Raw genomic sequence first — 24,818 nt, forward strand, 5'->3', positions numbered from 1 at the left:
GTATCCTCCTAAACTAAAAGCAAAACAGAACCGCAAGCCACATTCAGGTTAAAAGCTCAATGCAGAACCTTGGGGTTCCATGCTGTCACTACTACATGAGACCTAGTATCAGGCTTATTCATAGCGCAAATTTTGTACCTGTAACTGTTACTGTTAAGGGTATGTGTGACAGGTTGCCCCCCTTCAAGATGGCCACCTGATGTGTTGAGATGCCAGTGAGCTTGCCTGTTCTGCCAGCATGGACCCCCTTTAACCTGTCTTGCTGAACCAGGCTCTTAAGCTTCCTCTAGCACATGCATAGGCAGGGCCACACCCAGCTGCAGAAAGACCCAGACACTGAGATCAGCTCTGGGAAGACTCAGCTTAAGGGACTTGCCCCAGTACTCAGGTGCCCACCTCCCTTGCAGTGCAGACCCAAAGATATATTGTCTTGCGCTGTATAGAAAAATTTGCACAGCACAAGCTCAAAAAAATTTGCCCTCTTCCTCAATGTGAAGAGAGAGAAGCCCAGCTTCTTGGCCTCCCTCCTCTCCCACCCCAGTTAGAAATTGTACAAACTAGGTTTAATAATAAGCAAAACAAATTTATTAACTATAAAAGGCAGATTTTAAATGGTTAAAGGGATAGCAAAAAAAACAAAGCAGATTACTAAGCAAATAAAACAAAACATGCAAAGTAAGCTTGATTCACTAAAGAAATTGTCTACAAATAGTAATTTCTCACCCTAAATGTTGTTTCAGGCAGATTACAGAGATTCTTGAAAGCCAGGTGCACTGGCCTGCAGCTTGAAACTTCAGGTATTATTACTCACAGGCTAGATACCCTTTCAGCCTGGGCTCAACTCTTCTCCCCTCAGTTCAGTTCTTCTTTTCAGGTGTTTCCTAGTGTCTCTTTGGGCGGGGAGGTAGAGGAGAACCCTGATGATGTCACTTCCCCTGCCTTACATAGCTTTTCTGTATGGCGGGAACCCTTTGTCTTCTAGTGGAAAAACACTGGCATTCCAAGGTGGGGGTCTAGTACCAAGTGACTCAGTCACATGTCTCGGCAGGGTTGTAGCAGCCATTACTTGCAGGCAGTCTGGATCATCCACAGGAAGACTAAGCTCTTTCACAGTACATTCTCTTTTTGCTGATGGGGCATCAGCCCCGTCTGGCTTTTTCATTGTTATACCTGAAGGACTAGTTGTGGGTGTCACCCAAAGTAGCATATTTGAAATATTGATGCATGGTCAAGATTCCTAGCTTCAGATACAGAAATGATACAGGCATACAAATTGGATAATCACATGCAGTAAATCATAACCTTTCCAATGATACCTTATATGAGCCATCTTTCATAAAGTATATGTTATGCCATATCCATAGCATAAGCATATTTCCATAAAGATATGGAGTGTAACGTCATGGTATGATTTTATTTTACTAAAATGACTACACAAGTATAACCTGTGGTGTGGACACTCTTAGACTGGTATAAAAGTGACTTGTACTAATATAGCTTATTCCGCTCGCCATACTATTTATTATTTATTTTGCATGTGCATAGTCATCTAGCCAAGTGATGGCATCTTCAGTGGTCAGATGCAGTTCTTCTAGGCCACTGCTGAACCTAGTCAGAGGCATTCATCGACAATGTGTGTCATCGTCTGTGTCGCACCACAGCTGGACAAAGGGCTGTCATGAAGGCCCCAGTGATAGTGGTTGGGTGCACGGAAACCATGCTTGGTCCAGAACCTGTTCAACAGGGACCGTTGAAGACTGGGCATACCAAAACCAGGCAGGTAGATTGTGGGGTCGGCAACGAGGGATCAGTTGGGGATTATAACAGAGATCCATTCCTCTCGCCAGAATGTTTCCTCCCTAACATCTTGGTGTGGCGAATAAGACCATAATAGGTGACGTGATGGCAAATGTGCAGCTGGTGGTTTAAAAAGGTCATTGATATATATCTATACTGCTGTACACCTTTTGACCAATATAACCATGTCCACATTAGGGGGCTTGTAGTGCTTTAAGTATACCAATAAAGTTAAAGCAGTTCAACTTTCTAGTGTAGGCAAGGCTGAGCCCAAACCCTGCGTGTGCTACAGAGTTAGTGGAATAATTAGTTTCTGGCCATTAAAATAAATGGAGTTATGCCAGGAATAAATTTTGACCCACTGTGATTTGGCCTGGGGGGAGCAGGGAAAGAGGAACACCCTGTGTGGTTGTTCCATAACTCACTCGAGCTGCTGTGGGTGTGGCACCGATTATCTGGGAGGGGACTCCCTTGGAAGATTCTCAGCCAACAGATGGTCTGTTTTTAGGCAGAGTCTGTATCAGCATTACAGAAAAGAAAAGCCTCGCCTCCCTTTTTCTCCGATCCTGGTGATGTCTGTGCAGTGACTGCTGCTTAATAAAACGAAGGCTGACAAAGCTGCTCAGGATGAACCAGCCAATATGCTCAAATGCTCTTTAGTGTCTGACAGAGACCCCCAAGAGTGAATAGTCTGTCAATCCTGGTGGCAGCAGAGGGAGGGAAGGGCTGGCAGAGAGACTGTTGCAGTATTGTTCTGCCAACAGTTGGAGAAATCAGGCCCCCTGATTCCTGCAGCAACACCAACAACTTGAATAAAAAAAAATTGTGAACCCCTGGCTGTCCATATCAGTGTGCACACCTACGCTGAGTACCACTGTCTTAGGGCTAGTCTACACAGGCAATGTTCAAGCGCTGCCACGGCAGTGCTTTAATGTGGCTTATGTAGTCACAGCAGAGCCCTGGGAGGGGCGCAGCTCCCAGGGCTAGGGGCGCAGCTCCCAGGGCTAGGAGCACCGTCTACACTGGTGCTTTACAGCGCTGAAACTTGCACTGCTCTGGGGGGTGTTTTTTTTGTAGTAAACTGCCAAAGTTCTTAAATAAGATGTACAGAAGAAAAACATTGCACCATGTCTATTCTTCTTTGTGCTATACAATGGAGGCCTGAAAGCTATTTCATTTTTTCCCTTTGATTTTGAAATAGCAGGACTGTTAAGTTTCATCATACCTGATTTTGCTGGAGGGCTTTTTTTCCCCCAGGACTGGAGAACTGGCTTGAAAACTTTCTCAGCTCTTAAATGATGAGGAAGGAGAATTTGAATCTTTTAACAGAGCTTTTCCTCCCAAGTGTGTGTTTGGGGGAGGAAGTATTAGCAAAAACAACTGAGAATTGGGCTAATAATCCCTTCCCCTCTCAGTTGCTCAGGTTTGTTTCTAGTGATAGAGGTCATAATCCCCCTAGTTCTCCAGCTGTCCATAGCATTCTCCAGCAATACAGAGAAGTAAAGACTTATATGATCTCTATGTGTGTGAGAGAGAGAATGGCAGAGACCCCTTCTTTATTTTATTTTTTGTGGGTGGAGGGGGAACCTTTCTGCCCTCCTCTGAACATAATTTAAAAAAGAAAGTGACTCCCTTTTTTTACTGCTTTTTCTCTCTGAAGCAAATGAAGAGAAATTGTTAATGCTACACGTGGGGCTTTATCTGTGGGGCTCACGTGAGTGGCTAACTTGCACTGTGCTCTGAAAGCTTATTCTAACAGAGCTAACGCAACTCATTCCAACTAACCCTGGACACTTTAGAAGAGTGGCAGTTGGACTGGATTTGACGCTGTAGCCTCTGGGATTGTAACTATTCTTCAGGTTCCAGCTCTTAAACTCTCTCCGTTGATTGCTCCTTGCGAGTAGTGAGGCTGGGTTCACGCTACAGCCTGGTAGCAGTAGAACTTTGTCGCTCAGGAGTGTGGAAAATCCACGGTGTAGACGGCGCTATGTTAATGGGAGAACTTCTCCCATCCACGTGGCTACTGCCTCTTAGGGAGGTGGAGTATCTATGCCGACAGGAGAAGGTCTCCCATCGGGGCAGGTAGCATCTTCGCTAAGACCTACAGCGGCACATCTACACCTATGCAGCTTGCACTGCTGCAGTGCTAAAAGTGTAGCCAAGCCCTTAGCCTGCTTGCTGTCAGAACAACTCAGAAACAACTGGTATCCATCGAAATATACTGCACAGGTTTTAAATGACTGACAGATCATCAAACAACCAGCTTTATGGCGTGAAAAGGAATTAAACAAGTTTTCTTTCCTGGGGTTCATAACGGGAAGCTTTTTTCGTCCCTGATCCCAAAGATTTTCAGAGCTCAGCTCCTGCTGTCAGAGTCAAGGTTAGTAAATAATCACAAAGGAGAGGGAGCATGTTTCCTTTATAGATGGGTCATTAATTTTATGGGAAGAGGAGCTGTCCTGGCACTGGCTCGTGCATTAAAGGTGGTTGCTACTTTATGATAAATGAAGGCATTTTAAAAAGAAAAAAAGTGTGTGTGTGTGTGTGTGTGTGTGTATATGTATATATATATATATAAAGCTGTTAGAAATCCAGATCTTATTCACCCTGTCTTTGCCTGCCAAATTAATGGGTTTATGATGGATAGTGACAAAATGAAAGTTGGTCAAGTGGGCAAGAGATTTTTAGTTTGTTTTTGTTGACACCTGATTAACAAAAACGCTTAACAGCTGGAAGAAAAGCCTTTTGGTTAGAGATTCAGCACACCACCCTTTTATAAAGGCTGATAGCACTCTTCCGTCATAATGCTGGGTGCTTTTGAAGGGAGACCATAAGCAAAACGAGGGGCAGAAGGGTGGAGAACTTAGGCTTGATCTGATATTTCTGTGATTGGGGGAAAAAAAACTTGCAGAGCTTTATCCATCATGAAGTCTAGAAAGGAAGGATGATCTTGTAGTTAAAATGCTGGACTGGATTTCGGGAAACTTGGGTTCAGTTCCTGGTTTTGCTACAGTCTTCCTGTTTGACCTTGAGCATGTCACTTAGGGCTTGTCTACATGATGAGGTAATGCACCCTATGGGTGTGTGATTTCTAAAGTGCACTAACATATCATGCATTAATTAGTATGTGTAGATGCTGCTGGTGTGGACTAAAGGTTCCCAAGTGTGCATTAATGTAGTATTGTGCACTAGGAAACCTTCTGTGCACACCATCAGGGTCTACTTGGGCCAATTAAAGCATAACATATTACTGTATTTTTGAAGTGTCACTCCTTCTAGGATGCATTGCTGCTCCATGTAGACAAACCCTTAATATTGCCATACTTTAATTCCCAGCTGGGGATGACATTTCTTTCTCCTACCCTTTGTCTTGTATCTCATAAGCTCTTCAGGGGAGGGATTGTCTGTATAGTACCTACGGCAGTGGGGCCCAATTTTAGTTGGGACCATTAGGTGTTAGTGTCCTAGAGATAATAAAAAGAAGGATAAGCCCTTTTATTCTTTCCTCTTTAGGTCTCTTTTAACTAGGGTGACCAGGTAGCAAGTGTGAAAAATCAGGATGGAGGTGCGGGATAATAGGTGCCTATATGAAAAAAAAAAAAATAAAAATCCCCGAATATCAGGACTGTCGCTATAAAATCAGGACATCTGGTCACTCTACCTTTAACGTTAGGTATGGGAGGCAGCTGCTCCTCTGCTTCCCTATTGTTTCCCAAAGGCCTGGACTTCTAACCTTTGCAAAGATATACAGCAAAATAGCAGATGTTTAAACAAAAAAATCCTTTCCCCTCTGAAACAGGAAGCAGCTAGAAGAGGTTAAGAACCACCAACTGCACCCATTATGCCCTGGTGTAGATTGTCATTGTCTCCTACAATGTTTTCATTTTCTTTTGGGTTTTATTGTGAAGGGAAATTTTTTCCCAGGGCTTCGAGGTTTTACCACTTTCATTTTTGTGGGTGGTGGGAGGAAAGAAGCCATCAGATAAATAACCCAAAGGCAGTTTGTTAAATACAGTCGTAGAGCTTTTCTACACTTACATCTTATAGTGCTCTGACTTGCTGGCTCAGGGTTGTGAAAAATCATGCCCCTGAGCACAGCAAGTCTGAGCACTTTAAAGTGCTAGTGTAGACAGGCTCCGAGCACTGGGAGCTAATCCCTTGGTGGAGGTGGATTACCAGGAGCGCTGGGAGAGTTGTCTCCCAATGCTCCCGCGCGACCACACTCACAAGTCAAAGTGCTGCCATGGGAGTGCTCCCGCGACAGTGCTTAAGTTTCCAGTGTAGCCATGCCCTTAGCTTGGTTTGTTATGCCCTTACTACCTGCTACACTCCCAATGGGGTGTTGAAAGCTGTTTACTGAACCCTGGTGAATTCATTAAAGTTCAGCAATAACATTTGCTGAATCTTCAGATTCAAAGCCAAATGTTTCCTCCCTGCAGAGCTGAGCTGCTTATTATACCTCAGGAAAATGTCACTGCTAGCCTCGATCTCTCTAATCCTTTGGAAATAAATTGATCAGGAGGGAATTTTAACTGATTCAATATGGGGTTCCTGGCTCTCATCTCCTCCTTTGTGCTAAAGTTATCCAGACTCCTGCCTGGAGCAAGGCTTTCATTGGTTCTTCATCAACATCTCTATATGTCTTAAGATTTCTCTTCCTCTTCCTGTCTCACACTGGTTTCCCCCCCCTCCCCCCGTTCTCTTTCACGGTGTTTTAAGTTAGTTACATTCCAGTGCAACTAGATCAGGGGTGGGCAAAGTACGGCCTGTGGGGCCACATCTGGCCTGGCCTCTGAGCTCCTGGCTGGGAGGCTAGCCCCCGGCCCCTCCCCCACAGCTACATCGCTGCACGGCTTGCACCCGCCCACCTCCCAGGCTTTCCAATAAGCCTGTCCTACCGCTGTGAGCGGCATGGTAAGGGGGTGGGAAGCAGGGGGAGGGCAGGAGATCCTGGGGGGCAGTCAGGGGACAGGGGGCGGTTGGATGGAGTGGAGGTTTGGGGGAGGGCGGTCAGGAGCAGGGCGGGGTTGGATGGGGGTGGGGTTCCGTGGGGTCGGGGGGGACAGGGAGCGGGGGGGCGTTGGAAAGGGGGTGGGGTCCTAGGGGGGTAGTTGGGGGGGGGTCCTGGAAGGGGGCGGTCAGGGGACAAGGAGCCGGGGGGGAGGGTTGGATGGGTCGGGGGCTCCATGGGAGGGGGCGGGGGCCAGGCTGTTTTGGGGGTACAGCCTTCTGTACCCGGCCCTCCATACCAGTTTGTAACCCCGATGTGGCCAAAAAGTTTGCCCACCCCTGAACTAGATCCAAACATGAAATAGGTTTGGGTCTCAATGTTCTGCAGCCAGCTGCTCCAGAGACCAGGTAACAGAGCCTTCAGTTGGACTAAGACTCTGGAACATTCTCCAAAAGAGAACAGCATGCTACTCTAGCCACCCAACAGGCCATAAAACGTCCCTTTTCACCCTAACATTTTCCAGAGTGGAAGAAAATTAGCCTCCTCGAAAATAACAGCCCATGATTAAACCTGGAGCTGGATAGAGTAATGACATCTTGCTTAAAATCAGGGCCTCCTACTACATCTCAAATGGGATGGAGATTTGACTACACCTGTGCAGCTCCTACTGTTGTTTTAATTCTTGTTCATTATTCACATACCAAAGATATGATCTTGCAAATGCTTGTTGCCAGGTGTGGTGCTTGCGTACTGCGAGTGGGCCCATTGAAACCAAAGGGACTATTTGCAGTAATAAGCTTTCTGCCCAGTTGTAAGCATTTGTACGATCAGGGTCAAAAGTGGGACAGCCTTTTGGGAGTGCTTACTGTAGACAAGAATATTGAATCGTGATGTTGTTTGCACCCTTGATCGTATTCTGTCATGGTATGAATGTTAAGAATCATGGGCTCATCTAACTTCCACATGAAATTAATTGAAAGGAACAGTGTTCTAATCATGTCCCTACTAAATGGGGAAATATCAATGTGCAGCAGAATGGCAGCGTAATCTCAACATTTATTATTAGCCCATATGCTGGTGTGGTTGTCCTTGTGCTCCTGTCTGTCTGAATCCACCCTTTGTCTTTTGTCTTGTATATAGACTAATCTTTTTGGGTGGCAGAGACTGTTTTTTGTTGTGTGTGTACAGCACCTAGTACAATGGGGTCCTGGTCCATGACTAAGGCTCCTGTGTATGACAGTCGTGTAAAGAAATAAGGCAGCATGGAAAAGTGAATTCATTGCCTCCTAGCCCAGAAGGACACCAACAGTTATACTGTTACCTTACAATGCAACCTACAGAGTCACTTGAGAGTTCTGATACGTGTAAACTGCAAGATAATATAAAATAGGTACCACGTTCATATTAGCTTTATTTGCCTATGTACAAATGCATGAACTTGATTCCGTTCAATATACAAAGCAGGGAAATAATTCTGTAAAACTGATTGTAAGAAAAGTTGGGATAGGAAGCTGAAAATAGAAACCTTTGTACCCAGTGTAGGAAACTAAATGGAGCTGTGTTCAGGAGGATGTCAGTAACTCAGTGGCGTATACAGTAAAGCAGGCTTTTTTCTGAAGCCACTTACAGAATCTATATGCTCAGGCCACCACTGCAATGTAGCAGCCATCGTGCACCGACACTACATAACAGTGAAGAAAACACCCCATGGAAACGGCCGGTGAAATTTATGTAGGCAGAATGTAAATGGCAGGGTTAGCGTTTGGGCAGCACCCAATTTAAAGCGCCATGGGGTCCTTAATAACTAAGGCTATGATTTTGGGACAGATGTCACAGTGTTCATGATGATCATGAATCTGAATGTAATCCATGACGAGCTCACCCTGCAGTGATGGCTTCTGTCCTCCAGGGCTGGGCTCAGCTGCCTGTTCTGGGTGTTGTGACCTGACGGAGGGTTGGGCATGTCAGACCTGAGTGGCGTTGTGACCACATGTGCCAGGTCACAACACTTGGAGCAGGGAGCTAGGCCCAGCCCTGTGGAAGAGCAGCTGACACTGGAGTAAGTGTGGGGTGGGTTCACTCTCCAAACCCGGCCCTCTTTTCCATGCCTTGTCATTTCTCCCCGCATCTCTGTGAAATTTATTAAAAATTTCTATGCCAAAATCATTGCCTCGTTAGTCACAGGTGGTGGGATTATTTGTTGGTTTTTTTATGTTGCAGCTGAAAGACAATTCAAGGTTGTGGGGAAGATGGGTTGAACTCACAAGAAGAAAACTGTTGTACTGTCTGGAGTGGCTCATGACTGTCAATGCCTACTCCAGGGCAGACTGTCAGAAACAGGGCAGGCACCCCAAAGTGGTGGTATGTTCTATAATTAGATTTCACCAAAGCAGTAATAAATGCGAATGCCTGCATTTCTACAACAGTTGCACTGTGGAGACACAGTCCCATTAGACTCTCCAGTCTATCTTGCCATGCAGGCAGACTGGACAAAATGATAAATGGTCACTTGCATCAAAAATCACACAATATTCAGGTTGCTTTCAGTCCAAAGAGACCAGTCACTTACCCAGATCAATTGGTAGTCTGGATTTTACACCAAAGACAATGCTAGTAGCCAATTCTGTAATCAACTATTTAAAGATTTATTAACTAGGAAAAAGGAATAGGAGTGTTATTTACAGGTTAAAGCAAGCAAACATATACACACAAATGAGTTACCATCTAAATCCTAGGAGTAACAGAGTTGTAGTGATCTGTGAATTCAAAGTGTGTGTCAGAGCAGAAACCAGGTAACCCCTTGGGCATCTCTGGCTTCAGTTTGATTTATCTGGCTCTGTGAGAGTTCAAACAGCAAAGAGATGAAAAATTTTCACATATGCTATTTTTATGTCCATCTTCCAGCATTCAGAGTGATAGGATGAAGCCTTCTGCATGTACTGCACCATGGTTACGACAGAGCCATTAACCAATCCTTTCTATGATGATGTTTCTTGGATGGGCAGTGGGGAGGATTCCCATGCATGGGTTCACAAGTTCAGAGCAAACATTTTCAAAGTTATAAAGAAAAACTTACGTATTTCCTTACAGCATGGAATGTAGACGTTACAAGTGAGATTAATGCATGCAGCAACTTACAAGCATTTCATAGAGTCTAAACACTAACGTCTTATCAGACTAATAGCTATTTTGAGCAAAACTAACATACAGGTGAACTGGACTGGTCTCCAGCTACAAGTTTGTCAGTTCTTAGCTAATGCCAGCAGCCTAGGCAAGAGCTGGCATCTGTCCTGCAAGTGTCACAAAAACATCTTGAAATTTTTTTAAAACATTCATGTTTGATAGAAGGGATGGAACTTCTTTTTTAATTTTTTTTTTTTTTTTTTGCCATTGATGATTTAAGAGCTTTTCATCAAGAAAGAAACTGACCTGACAAGGGGAAAAATGGAAGAGACTAGACACAAAGTGCTGTTAAATGCACAAACACATTGCAAAAAAACAACCACGCATGCGCTTTTGTTTTTCTAATATTAGGAGTATCATATGGAGTATTTTACTTCCTTTCCAATAGTAGTAGTCAGAATATTAGCCCAGATCATTCTTTCCCATGTTTAAAGCCACAGTAAGGTGACCATATTTCCCAAAGGGAAAATGTGTAGGCTAGCCTGAGGTGCTTCCCACTTACCCCATGCACGGGGCTGTCCCGAGCTGCTTGCCTCTCCCTCCCCTACACGGGACTGGGTCACTTCTCACCCCAGCCCTGCCTGCCCGATCCATGCCTCCCGCCAGCGTGGGGCTGGCATCGCTGCTCACCACCCCACCTCCACATGTTCCTCTGCACCCCACTTTTTTGACAAAAGTGGGCATTTGTCCCATTTGCTCTTGCCAACTGATCAAGTTGGCAAGAGCAAATGGGACAAATGTCCAATTTTGCCAGAAAGTCAAGATGGCCGGGACAGGGCTTAAAAAACACTGTCCCAGCCAAAATGGGGTGTACGGTCACCCTAAGCCACAGAAACAGATCATTTGTGTCCATGGAGATTCCCTGACAGCCCAGGATTGTCCAATTAGGGAGTGTGGTGGTGTCCCCCTTTTTCCCATGGGAAATCTTTCACCCAAACCTGGATGATGATGTGACACAGAGGCCCATTGATGCCAGCTGGCAAAGGGTTCACTAATCTGTCACCAATGCCTAACAGTCCTGACAAACTCGCTACACCCAACACATTGCTATCATAGTACTTATCTATAAAGCATGTTATGTAAGATCTTAAATGAACGCCAGAAGCATGCTGATCCTCATCATCATTGTGTGTACCGGTGATATTTCAGAAGTTGTATGTGCTAAATACATGTTTTAAAACCTCTGTCCAAGATAGAACTGACAAACAGGTTTTGGGTCAGACAAAGGCCTGTATACTCACCTGTCTGCCTAGGTTCATATGTAGATTAAGCATTGTAAGCTAAAAGAATGGAAGTGCTATTGACATGAGTTAATGCGGGGGATGGAGAGTCAACAGGAAGAGAAAAAAGCTACGAGAAACAGCTTTCGTCTAGAGGTGCGCTGTCATCCAGGGGCAAAAAGGACAGCCCTTTTTGCATCCCTGAATGGTGGATCCCAGCCACGTAGGTTGCTGATGCTGGAAGATTGCTTTAGTTTGGAAACTGCTTAAGACAAGGATTTTAGCCTGTTAAAGTTGTGATGTTATAAAGGACTGGATCCTGAGTTGTGCCAGTCAAGCTGTGTGTATGCTGTTCCCTTGGGTACAGTAAATTTGGTGATTACTATGAGGGTACGTTTACACAAAAATTAAACACCTGGGGTTGGCCCGGGTCAGCTGTCTTGGGCTTGTGGTCCGTGGGCTGCAAGGCAGTAAAATGTCTGTGTAGATGCTCGGGCTGGAGCCTGAACTCTGGGATCCTGTGAGGGGAGGAGGTTGCCTGAGCCCAAAAGTCTCCACAGCAATTTTTAGCACTGAAGACTAAGTCAGCTGACCCAGGCAAGCCGCTCTTTTATTCTAGTGTAGATCTACCCTGAGAGTCCAGCGACAGGAGTTGGACACTGCAGGGAGTGCTCCGAGGGCTCGGGGCTTGGCGTGTTGCCTATCACTAGCCTGCACAAGAGAGGGCAACATCTGTGCAGACCTGGGAGGCAGGGATTATGTGGCCCCAGGCTGCTGGGTTTCAGCCCCGGCAGGCACAGAGCAGACTGCTTCACACTAGAGGCAGGTGTTGTGAGGTGCTTCATGATGCTGGGAATCCCTGGGGAGTATCACACATGCTCTGGGCCATTTGTGCTGAGTCTCTCAACCTTCTTCCTTCCCCTGCAGCACCATCTCGTCCCTGACAGCATAGCTCCAATGCAGATGCCCTCCAAGAAGCTCCCCAGCGGGAGCCCAGTATTCATTGGGCCCAGTCTGCCCTGTGCAGACCGCTTCCTGCGGCATTGACAGGGAGGGGTGGGGTACTGCTGCCAAAGTCCCCAAGCTCTCTTCCATGCAGAACGGGGAAGATGCATGTGTGGATGTTGGGATCTGGCCCCTTCCGGATGTACCATGCTGCCTCTGCAAGGACAGTATCTCTGTCTGTAGAGGGTAGTCTCAGTGAAGATCCTCACACTCTTACAGCATGTGAGTGCTCCTGCTCTGTCTTGGATTGAATTGACCTCACAGCGGGAATTAACAATGGCTGAGACTGTAAGAGGGGGTCATTTAATTACCAAATCATTCACTGCCATGTCGATGGTGTCCTCGAGATGCTCTACTTAGGAGGTTTCTGTGCTTGAAATACATCTGTCTTGGAGGCTTGTCGCATTAACATTGGCCTGTTTTCTGTTTAATCTGCAGATGTTCCGCAGGGTTTACAAAGGGATCCCCCTGCAGGTGCGAGGCCAGGTCTGGTCACTCCTGCTGGACATCGAGAAGGTGAAGGCTGAGAATGAAGGAAAGTATGAGGTATGGTGCCTTCATAGCAGTGGTCACAAGTGGATGTGTGTGTAGATAAACCTGTGGCCAGTCTGCTGGGATTCCGGTACATCATAAGCTAGACCTGCACTCTTGCAGCCTGAGCCATCAGAAGGTGGGAGGAGATGGATGGATGGATGGATGGATGTGTGATCTCTTGATGGAGGGGTTTTGGAGAGGGAGACAGAATACCATCTGTGTCCCTTCCCCAGTAGGCAGTGGTGTAAGTGAATACCATTCAGCGGATGTTAACTTTTGGTTCCCACTAGTGAAATAGGTGAAGGAGTGAATCATTGCTCCTTTCACTGTGTTCTGTCTCTCTCTATCAGCACTGATCTGGGAGACAGTTCCATAAGCCTTTCTTCCTCTACATTCAGAGGTGCTAAAAGTAAGAGTACAGGCTGGAAATAAAAAGAGGATTGACTCTTATCCATTTGTACCCTCCACCCCACTGTGTCAATAAGACCCTAAATCCAGAAGCTCTTTCTGGCATATTGGTTGCTTCAAACTGTAATACTGAGACTCTGCCAACAGAGGTTTTTGATGTTTCTGTATCTGACTGAAACTGGCCACTGAAGACGGCAGCCAATGTTTTCAAAAGTGACTGCAAGTTTTTGGGTGCGTGGGGTTTGTTTGGGGACGTGGGGCGTCGAACTTGGGATAGCTTAAAGAGTCAGTGCTCAGCATTTTCTGGCTCCTTTTAAAGTGTCCCAAGTCCCCCCAAAACTGAGACAACCAAAATCTTTCTTCACTACAGGTTTTGCGGTTATATTTTCATTGCACAGCTGAGTTTGATGGATGAATTTTCAAACCAGTATGGAAAAGGATTTTAGCAGCACGACCCAATTAAAGTCCAGGGGAAATCACATAGCTGAGAATTCATTTAAGGATTTGTGTATTTAAGAGTTCTGGTTACGAAACATCCCCCCTTCCCCCCCACCACTCCCTCATTTCACTGAAATTTTGGTTTTACTGGCAGCATCATTGCAGCTCAGGTTGAAATGACCGTTGTCTTTTATTTTCCAACCCTCGGCCCTTTTATATAGAAATATCCCATTGAAATAGTCTATTAAAAATTATTCAGTTTACAGGATTTCCTTTATAAATAGGAGAAAAGTCTTGATTCCGTTGCCTCCCATTAAATCTCTTTACAAAGCTAGATCTTTTGAGGATTTTTTGGCATGAACTAAACAATATCTGTGTGTGTTAAACAAGAAATTGAACAAGAGGGCTTACTGAGTTTGTTTGTAATAAAAATATTTTAACAAGAAACATAGTGGCTACTTTCCAGCATCCTTTTCTGCATGCAGTTCATGGGAGCACTATATCAATAATTGTTCTTTATTGTATCCCCCCACTCACCCTCATGGCACTTCCATGATTGTCCCACTACCCATCATTGGTCACCCATTAGTGGTTTCCAGTCTTTCCTGATTGGTTGTTTGCATCAGCCTAAATGTGGTTGGGTTTCAGACATCAGGCTAGTAGCATTTCTGCAGAGCATGCAGCAAAGTGAGATTGACTAGGATCACTTGGTCTTTTGCTCCCCAAACCAAACAGAGGACAGGAGTATTATAGAAGCAGCATGCAGGGCACCTCCATGGCTGTCTGGAGCTTCCTCTGGCCAGCTGAGTGCTGCTTGCAGGCACAGGAGGGAGCTGCATGCCAGAGAAAAGGTATTCACAACACAGGGGTCTTTTGAACTTTGTATTATTTTTGGCAATAAGAACAATACAGTAAAGCAAACGCAACATAGCCCCGTGGTTACACTTCAGAGGCGGAGGGTAACAGAGTCAAGTGTCTCATCCAATAGACTAAAGTATTTCTAATAATTTTCCGCCTATTACAATTAGTCAAACATAGATATTAATAGCAAAATCTTGCTGGTATATATAATCTCGTAAGACATACAAGAACATGGAACCGACGAGATCATCCCAACAAGCAGGGTTAGTGAGGTTTCTCTATTATTTTTTCTCTCCAAACATCATGGGAGAGGGTACAGAAGAGCCCCAGCATGCCATGCCGCACAATAAGTAAAACGATTTGAATAAATGAAAATCACAAGTAGTTTAACGATAAACTCCTGAAGGGTCTGCAATAAACAGGAACCACGCAGTGTAAGAGGCTTTGCATGACACAAATCCCTGAAAGCAGCTCTTCTTAATCTTCCTCAGCCTTGGTGCCACCTGAGGCCAGCAATTAGTTCTCTTTTTAATTTCATACAGAAGTGGTTTAGAGTCCAGTTCTCAGAAACCATGGATTTGTGTGTTGGGAACAAAATAGCTGCCTTGACTCTTTCCTCTCTAATGCTTGCTCTAAGGGGGCCCAAAGTCAGTGTCTGTTTCTGTCTGTGTCTCTCTCTCTCTCTCTCTCTCTCCCCCTCTCCCTCCTCCTTGCCTCTGCCAGGGAGTTTAAATCAGGAGGAAAAAATATTTTGTGTGGGATTTTCATAAGTGCTCAGCATTGGCCTCTCGCTGCTCCCGCTGAGGCCAGCATGGAGTCCAGGATGTGGAACAAGGCCAATACTGAGCTGTCTTGAAATTCCTTTACACAGAGCTGCTCATGCTGTTTTCAGGACTCTCCCTGTTCCTAACATCAGGCAGGGCCATCATAATAAGGCTACTAGTGTCCTCGTTCTTCCCACGTTTACCCATAGAGATCTCTACATAACGAGGATCTCCTTGCATATCCAGCTGGAGGAGCTTCCGGATACAGGGCCAGGACATACAAGGTGCTGAGCTCTTGTTGAGAGTTGTTGAGTACCGTCATGTCAGTGGGAGCTGCGGGTTCCCCGCACCTTTCAGCGGGCATTTAGCATCCTGCAGGATTAAACCAACACTCCTCTATGAAGCTCAGCAAGTCAGTTGTTTTTTTTGTCTGGGATCCCCAACAACGGCAGGTTTTATGGCTTCACCTGGTTCGTAAGTCTCTCTAGCCTCCTTTCAGCCAAGATGTTATCTTTCAAGATACTCTTTCTTGGTAAGTTTCGATACTTCACTGTCCTTGTTCACTTTGGCCCCCAAGTGGTCCAGGGAATAGCCCTGATTTTTGTTGTTCTTGTGTTGCTTAATTTTTACTAAGATCTCATTGATTCACCTTTAGATATGCCTTCCCTATCTTCCTCTGTGCAGATTAGCACTTGTTGGTTATTGTTGGAGACATCAATATCTCTTGCCAATTTTCCATTGTCCTGTGTTGCCACTACAGCACTTCCCAAAGTGGCACCAGGACTATCTGCTGCGATTGTGAGGTGCAGGGCTGAATGCAGTCTGTAACAATGGCCTTGGATTTGGGTGTAGTGCCTTTGAAGCTACTGCACCAACGTGGATGTTTATGTTACAAGTGTCTTTGTGTTAGCCATTAGTGAGTTCTGCAGAGTTTGAGCATGGGAGGAGAATGACTCATAGGTGGAAATGGATCTCTCATATATGGGTGGTGGGTGAAGCCTCCCTTTGGGGAGGCTAGCTCCCAGCTCTGCCTCTTCTGCCTGGCCCCCAAACTCCCCCCCGCCACATCCCTGAGGCTGGAACAATGAGCCCCCTGCCCACCTGGAGGAGCCCAGAGCGTGCCATCCCCCGCAGCCAGAGAAGCCCGGGGCTGGCCGAAGCTTTGGGTGTCGAGACCCCTCTCCCCCAGCACCTGTCCGGAGGAGACCCGGCCAAGCCCCTCCCAACTTGCCCGGAAGAGTCCCAGACCAGCTGTGCTGTCCCTTTCTCTCCCTCCCAACCTCAAGATGCCTGGGAAGGAAGCCGCAGCGTGACGGTGTCTCTTCCCAAAGAAGAACCTGAGCTTTTTATATGCCCCATGCAGGTTTTGGGATGGCTGAGGAGACTGTATTTGCTACTCAGCTTCCTGAGTTCATCAGTGATCTCCCTGGAGTCCAGGGAGATCACTGATGAACCCAGGAAGCTGAATAGGACAAACTGCCACCTCAGTCGCCCTGGAACCTGCGTGGGGCATAATAAAGCAAAAACGTCTCCCACCAAACTCACAACCAGGCGTCTGGAGGCAGCGGCAGTGCTGGGGGAGGCAGAGCCTCCCCATGCCTGTTATACGTGCCTCCTATGTATCTTTTGCCGTGAAGTTTCTGTCCCCCAACAGGATGGCTTTAAAGCTGAAGGAGGGGAGGAAAAGTGGGAGATTGCCAGAGGAAAGAAGTGCAGACCTGTCAACTTTTGCCAGTTGTTTTCAAAAGTTTTATGAAATGGGACTGGTGACGTTGGTTTTGCAGTCGGTACTTCTAGCTAGTGGTATTTATTCTTCTATCTGTTTAAACATCTGCAGGGCTCAACAACAGAGTGCAACTGAGCAGAACAAGCCAGGTTCAGAAGTCCACAAATTACTTGAAATTGAAAACGTAGTCCCATTGCTTGTAGTCTGTAGAGCTAAGGAACTTTCATGATTGAAACACCTTGCATGAGGCCCTGAGCTACTATCTGCCATTCAAATCCCAAGATGATGTGACTTTGTTCTTTTACATCCTAGTGGCTTTGTTCTTCTTGGCTTTACAATTGCTTCGCATACTAGATACTGTACCATGGGCAGCTCTGTTCACTGAGCACAGGATGCTCCTTAAAACAGGTGCAGTCCCTGGGCAAGTGCAGTCAGTTCATAATTCATGAGTGAGTGTGAAAGGGGGTTTGTTTTAGCAGGTCAGAATCATTGCTAAGGGTTGCTCCGGAGTCAGCTCTAGTTTCCTTTGTGGCCTCTTAAGGGACTCCCCAATCAGTGGAGACTGAAATGTTTTTTGTACTCACTTTAGTGAGTGAGCTACCAGCAGGAGCCTGGGTTGGTTAATGAACTTGAACCAGAGTGCCCTAGTGTATGTAGTAAGGGTGCTTCATGTAGCCTGCTTCCTTGTAACATGTAAGACGCCATAGGGTGCAAGAAAGGATACCTGTAGTATTAATGCTAGAAAACTAAACCACTCCTAAGCATCACATTTTACTGCTCCCTTCCCTTCATTCTCCCTTAGTTTATACAGGCAATAATTCTGCCTGGGCCCTAGTTTCAGTGTCTCCTTCACAAACCCAGTTACAAGTTCAGAGTTAATGCTACTGCTACAGGCTACAATATGTAAAGGTCACAATCGCCTTTGAGCATTTTCTGCGGAGGATGGAAAACCCACATGGTGTTCAGCCAGTGCCTGCATTGCTGTTAGGCGGATCAGGGCTGGTAGTCAGTTATGAGTCTGAAGCTGGCTCTGGGTGTGATGGGCTCTTCTATCCAAAACTCCAAATTGATGTAGCAGCTTTAGGGGAAATGGCAACCTGCGGATACTGTAAATTGGATCCACTAACATCTTTAAAGCAGTGGCTCCCTACCATCCATCTGTGTATCTATTGCTAATACGCAAGGCTTCCCACCTGTAGGTTAACGAGGAGCCTCGTGCTGGTCTCCGGTATGGCATCATTGTTCAGTCATGTGCACTCTAACCTGGAGTTACATCTCAGGCTGCTCCAAAACTCGGTGGCAGAACATTTCATTCACTAAATAGCCTCAGAGGCTTAAAGAACAAACGGACAATTATGTGGTTGCCAGTGGTATCTAAGGGATATAAATGAGTTCAGATGCTTAGCTACAGCATGGTGATTCTTACTTTTATGCACACGCTTAAACTGAGTGCCACCTTTGGGGCTGGTAAGTAATTCTTCCATGGGGCATGTTTGTTAAGAGCTGGAAGGGTTTTCGCCTTCCTCTGGAGCTTTGAGCAAGAATCCTGTATTAGGGTGAGGTAAGCATATAGTAGTGGTTTCATTTCCTTCAAATATGATGGGCCCCGAGCATTAGCAGGCATCAATCCTTTTAGTCAATGCCATCTTTGTTTTCAGTGAATGTGGCTTAGAGAATAAACCAGCAAATCTCTTTGCAAAGAGGGAGTTTTGCTATGTATTTAACTTTTATTCTTAACTGTACCAGTTTACTAGTCTTGGTCCCATCCCTAGTGGACAAGCCGGAACCCCTCTTCAAGGCTCCGTGTAATCTCTACTCAAAAAAAGCCCCAGGACGGGTTAATAGGCTTAAGATGGTTTTATTTCTCTGGGGAGGAGGGAAATTGTAATTAGCAATCAAATCATGGAGCTGCTTAGACCATAAAAATTTGCACTGCACAGCATCTAGGCCAGGAATACCTGGGGGTCTCTGCTATTGGTCTATGAGCTATGTATTAATATGTATTATTTTTCTAAGCACAACAGCCACCTTGGTGCTTTACAAGACAAAATATAACACGGTCTCTGTTCTGAAGAGCTTCAGAGGCAACCATTGATCCACTGGATCATGGTGTACGCGTCAGAGATCGGAGTAGAAATAATCCATTCTAAAAACCTGCTGAAGTGGTCCCTTGATAGAAATCTTTAATGTTCGGGAGCTCAGATTTGGCATTGGTGATAGCGCTGAGGGATTTATTCTAGATTTCAGTGATGAGTGTGCAGCTTAATCTTTTCTCAGGAATAATTCAATAATAAAGAAACCTTTAAAGGAAAGTAGTGCACAAACCTTGCTGCACTGCCTGTCACATTAGGTCTCGGTGGTGGGATTTATTTAACGGAAATTCCTATGAACAGAACTTCAGGATGTACTTGATTCTGTTCCTTTGCACAGATTAGCACATTTTCTATATGTTTCTGATGTGCTCCTGAACAGAAATGAGAATAGTGTCTGCATGTACCTGGCATATACGACGGCACTGAGAGGGTTAAGTGGCTTCAGACTCACTGTTCTTAATGGCAAACTAACAGGCAGAAGATGTGTCTAGTCCATGTCTGCTAGACTGGTCCATGTTCCCACTTTCACACTTTTTCCATAGTAACAGAATCAGAAATGGAGGGATCAGATCTTGTTTGAAATCTCAGCTTCTTGATTTCACTTTGTCGAAAACAAATGAACCTGAAATGCTGCCTGTTACGAGTGCAGTATCGCTGAGAAAGACGTATGGAAATGTTCCTAAGGGTGTTCTTTCTTTCTCCCAGCCTCATAAAAATGCTGGGGAGGAAGCGAGACTAGTAATCCATAGACAAGCTGCATTTTGTGCTCCCTCTCCAAGTCTGCATGTGTTTCCCTCATTCTGTTAAAAGAAAAGGAGTACTTGTGGCACCTTAGAGACTAACAAATTTATTAGAGCATAAGCTTTCGTGAGCTACAGCTCACTGTTGTTGCTTTATCGTTAAATACTGAAGAGTTATAGGCTGGCTGATGGTTCTGAGCTCCCCCTCTAGAATGAAGAGGTCTCTTCTCTTGAAATGTTCTATTTCTAGAGGTGATGCATGTGGCTGTCTAATGGGTTTCCTTTCTCTGTCCTTCACTTCCATCCAGAAAATGAAAGAACAAGCCAGGAGCTTCTCATCAGAAATCAAGCAGATAGACTTAGATGTCAACCGCACCTTTCGAAACCACATCATGTTCCGGGATCGCTATGGAGTCAAGTGAGTATTGGATACATGGTTCCAAACTGTCCATAATTGGGAATTTATTTTATTCTCTGTCTGATCCCTTGACTGACCATCACAAAGGTATCAGTTTGATAGACCCAAGGGCTGAAGTGCAGGCTTCCAAATAGGTACCACACATTGAGCAGCATTGTCCCTCTGTCAGCACCCCTCTGACTTGGACGGACCATGTCGAGTGGTGAGAGGCCTGCTTGGTTTCCATGCCCAGCCAGTGCCTCCTCTTCTGTGACTGCTAGTCCTTAGGTAGGAGACTCCAGGCTGCAATGCAGAACCTAAAGAAACCAGGGAGTTAAAGTTGGGGGGAAATGGATACATCTTCAGGGCTCTAGCAAGGATATGGGGCTCCCCTGCCTCCCAAAGGGGAAAGGAAATAGCTGCATTCATGGAAGGAAAATATAAACCTTTAGTAGGTGCAGTCGCTGAGGTTGCTACACAGCAACTGTTGCACTGGAGTTTACATATCTGTCTGCTACTTATTAAGCTTAAGCTGGGTGAGTTACCTCACCCACCCTGTCTCTCTAATATCCTGGGACCGACACGGCTACAACACTGCATAATCTACTTATTGACACTTACACACATTCCTGCCTGGTTGCATAGAGCAATAGTTGTGCGGTTTCTGAGGCAGTGATGCAGGAATACTGACATTATTAAGGGGTGACATTTTCCACACATTTGGGTGAGGCTGGGAGTGAAGGGATTTTAGCTTCATATTGCTAAGCCTCTACTCGTTGCACTGTATATTTATACCCTAGCTCTTCTTTAGCAAACACTGAAGGTGTGAGAGGAAATATATTATAATAAACCAAGATGGTGGTGGTTTTCTGAGTTTTGTAGCCCAACTGGACTGTTTAAAAAACTGGATGGGAGGGTGTTGAAGACTATATATTTGTGCATGTCGTCTTAATAGATCTGTTGGTTTAATGGCATAGTTTAGCACTGTTTCGTTGTTCTGGTGGTATTCCTCCACTGGGGAAAGAGAGGCAAGCCCTGTTGCCATAAGAGGTGTAATGCATACTTGGTGTGATTCTCTGAGTTTTGCATTATTTCAGCAGAGGAACTTGCAAAAGCTACGGTAAAATCACCTTTTGCTTTTTGTGAAATACTTGTTGAAGTTCAAGATTAGCTCCTCAGACTATCAAATCTTAATGTCCTCTCTTTCTACCTAGGCAGCAAGCGTTGTTCCATGTCCTTTCAGCATACTCTGTTTACAACACGGTAAGTAGATCCAGCTAAAAGTGAGCACTCCTGAGTTGACCTCTTTCTTGACTTGCACAGTTCATCTTCCATCGGGAGGCCCCAAGTGTTTAATTGGAAGGCCAGATGATTGTATACAGAGCTCCAGTGGTGCATCTTTACAGAAAGTAAACATGGAAGAAACCCAAGTTAGTTATCTTCAGAAGCCACAACTACAGTACGTAGTGGGTTCTTCAAACAGCAGTTTTATTTCCCATGCATAATTCCAACTGATCGTGATATCCTGAAGATTTGATTAGGATGGAGCTCAACACAGGAAGATAAACTGCCCTTTATCATAATCCTTCCCCCCTGCCACCCCCTCCCCATGAACGATTATCCCAGGAGTCTAGCCTACTGTCCAAAACGAGTATCTATCTGTTTTTTCTTGTGATTTCTAGCCCTGTGTTTAGTGGTATCCTCATGGTTGAAGACTGTAACTTCTTACAGTGTGTTAATCATTTTCAGCTGAAGGGTTTAAAGGACAGTAGGCATAAATGAACTAGAGAAATTGACTGTCTCCATCTGCCAGTGGAGGACAGTTAACCCAGAAGATCTAGATTGGCATAGTGGACTTGTAGACAAAAAACAATATGTTGTTCCCCCTGCCCAAGCATACTTAGGGGGACTGCTGAATTTCCCTTTATATTTTTAGGACTAGCATGTTTAAGGAAACCCCAAATAGCATCTGAGCAATACATTGTTTATCATCCTATACAGTATTTCCTGAAATAGTTGTAACATTACTTGTGACTGAATTTTTGTAGTTCAGGTTCATGTTTTCCTAGCTCATGTAGCATAACAAAATGAGATTCATGGCCTTGAACTAGTGGGTATATCTCCAAGTTAGAGCCATCAGGCAATTTGGCACAAAGAGCACTCTCTGCTCATGAAGATAGGGTAGAGTACAGTAGGGTTTTTATTTTCTGGATGTCTTGGGACCATCCCTGGGATAGCAAAGCAGAGTTTTGTAAACCAAGTGTAAGTCTACTTATGTGATGGGAATTTCTGTAGTGACAACATGGATTGTCCTTGGACGCTAAAATGCATCAAATTCATCCCAACTAAACTTTCTTTCATCTCTAGTCACTGTTGCCAATTCAGCCGGCTGGTGACTGGAAGTTGTAACATTGTGCAGAGGCCTATGTGAAATTAACTTAGCACACTCTCAGTTCAGTTCCCAAAGGCAAGTGTCCATATCTCTCCCACACATGATTGGCAACCTGGCTAGTTTTCTCAGCAAAGATACCATGGAGCCTGATCTACCCTCTCACTTCTCAAGGTAGACTTTCCAGGCCAAAGCTAGAGGAAGCATGGGGAAAGTTCTGCTGCTGCTCTGCTTGCTGTGGAACCTGTGCTATGGATGAATAGGGGACTTCAGTCTCCATAGATGTTAAGTTGACACTAAGAACTTGGTGCAGAATCCACTGATATCAAGTGGTGTCCCAAATGGTTGACTGTTTGATCTAATAGAGATCTGGTGTAGAAGTTCACAAGGAGCTATCTAGCAATTACATGATAGACTTGAGGGAGAGATTTTTCAAAGGCCCAAATAGCAGTCAGGCGCCTAAGTCCTATTGAAAGTTGCTGGGTGTTAGAGACCTGGGCCTCTGAAAATCTTTCCCAGTCATTCTTAGATATAGTTGCTGCAATTATGAGTTTAACCACAGTATGGACAGAGCCAGAGACTGAATAGCAGCTGATGTTCAAGTCCATGGGGCTGACTTAGTTGAACAATAGAAGCATAATATAGTATCCTATGGGAGCTGTGAATCTGAGAATAAACAGAGTAAAAACGGCCCTTGAACAGTGGGAAGGGAATGCACAGGTGGGATTTTCAGAAGCACCTAAGTGACTGAGGTGCACAAGCCCCACTGAAAGTCAGAGGGATTTGTTCTCCTGGATCACTCAAGTTGCTTTTGAAAATCCTATTCCTAGAGCAGTGCCTTTCAACCTGTGGTCCTGGGGGTCTGCATATGATGTTTAAAGGGGTCTGTGAAAGGTGACTGTGAAAACAAAGTTTCAGATCCCAGAAAAGGCATTCCATTTGTCTGGTCAAACAAACATGTGAATACTCCCACCTGCTGGTCAAAACCCAGAAGTGTTGTCATTACCATAGAAGCCCACAGTTCAGCGCCCTTTCTCACACCGTGTCAAATTCTGTGCCAATCATGTGCAACATTTATAGTTGAATTCTGTTCACTTAATTTTCAGTCTGAATTCTGTGGCAGGGGTTTGCAGATCACAGATTGAATTTCCAAAGGGGTTCTCACCTCCATTTGAAAATGTTTAGGGATCTGCAAATGAGAAAAGATTGAAAACCACTGCCCGAGAGTGTATCTTTAGAGACACAGGTATCCTTAACCTGTTGAAAGTACTGACGTCTAGATGTTTTTAAACAAAGCTGTGCACTTGCCTAATGAAAACGGTGGAAGTCGCATGTGTGTCTGTGCACAGCTTAGTGTCATGTAAACATGTATGTGCTGCTTGTCCCTTCCAGGAAGTGAGCTACTGCCAAGGGATGAGTCAGATTGCTGCCATTCTGCTGATGTATTTAAATGAAGAGGATGCCTTTTGGGCACTGGCACAATTACTGACCAATCAGAGACATGCAATGCATGGTAAGCCTTAGCAGAAAAGCAGAACTGCAACCATTCCTGTAGACTTTACATGATGGTTGATTAGTCTTTGTGCTGCTGCTTCTTTGGTCAGCAAGAGGAAATCAGCAGTCAGATGTGTACCACCCATTTCCTGCTCTTGTCCCCTGATTATCTGAAACATGTATAAAGGCTTTATTATGTGTAAAATGATTTGGCCTTTGCATGCTGACTAGTTTATAATTGAAAAACTTAGGGTTTATCTACACTGGACTTTCTTGACTCAAGGTAATTAACACATTTGTAAAAGCTACTGTGTTCCAGGATATAAAAATTTCATGACAATCAATTAACTCTAGGTTTAAAAATAATGTCTAGTGTAGACTTCCATTAGGAACCATACATAGTGCGCTGCTTTAAACACACTATAGAATACATTCCGTAATGCATTTGTCCAGATGTGTACTGGGAAATGTGGTGTACTATTTTACACCAACCACATTAACGCTCCTTTCATTTTATTGTGATTTTTAAACTGAAAGTGTTGTTTTTTGAAGTCTTTGTGCAGAGATTTTTTTTAATAAGAAGGGTGGTTTGTGTAATTTTAATAGCTACAGATGATCATAGTGAGGGAGCATTGAAAGACATTGCTCACATGCTGCTTGCTTTTATTTATCCTGTCATAAAACCATCACACACTTTGCTTAAAAAAAAAAAAAAAAAAAAGAAAAGAAAAGAGAGGCTCTTTGCATATAAGAAGCAGAGGTCATGCACGGAAGACAGAACTACCCTCTGACTTTATTATAGTTTCAACATCTGGGTT

At 44.8% G+C, this 24,818-nt stretch overlaps 1 protein-coding gene across 3 annotated transcripts in view; it reads left to right on the forward strand.

Annotated features, from left to right (window-relative positions):
• Nucleotides 1-24,818, forward strand: part of LOC119857570 (USP6 N-terminal-like protein) — a 183,808-nt gene that overhangs the window by 140,250 nt on the left and 18,740 nt on the right. For all 3 annotated transcript variants that reach the window (XM_038406673.2, XM_043515736.1, XM_043515737.1), the window contains 4 exons: nt 12,595-12,702; nt 20,029-20,138; nt 21,332-21,380; nt 23,899-24,019. In XM_038406673.2, coding sequence (XP_038262601.1) covers nt 12,595-12,702; nt 20,029-20,138; nt 21,332-21,380; nt 23,899-24,019 — 388 coding nt within the window. The remainder of the gene's footprint in view (nt 1-12,594; nt 12,703-20,028; nt 20,139-21,331; nt 21,381-23,898; nt 24,020-24,818) is intronic.

Source organism: Dermochelys coriacea, chromosome 6 (genome assembly GCF_009764565.3).
Source record: "Dermochelys coriacea isolate rDerCor1 chromosome 6, rDerCor1.pri.v4, whole genome shotgun sequence".
Lineage (NCBI taxonomy): Eukaryota > Metazoa > Chordata > Testudines > Dermochelyidae > Dermochelys > Dermochelys coriacea.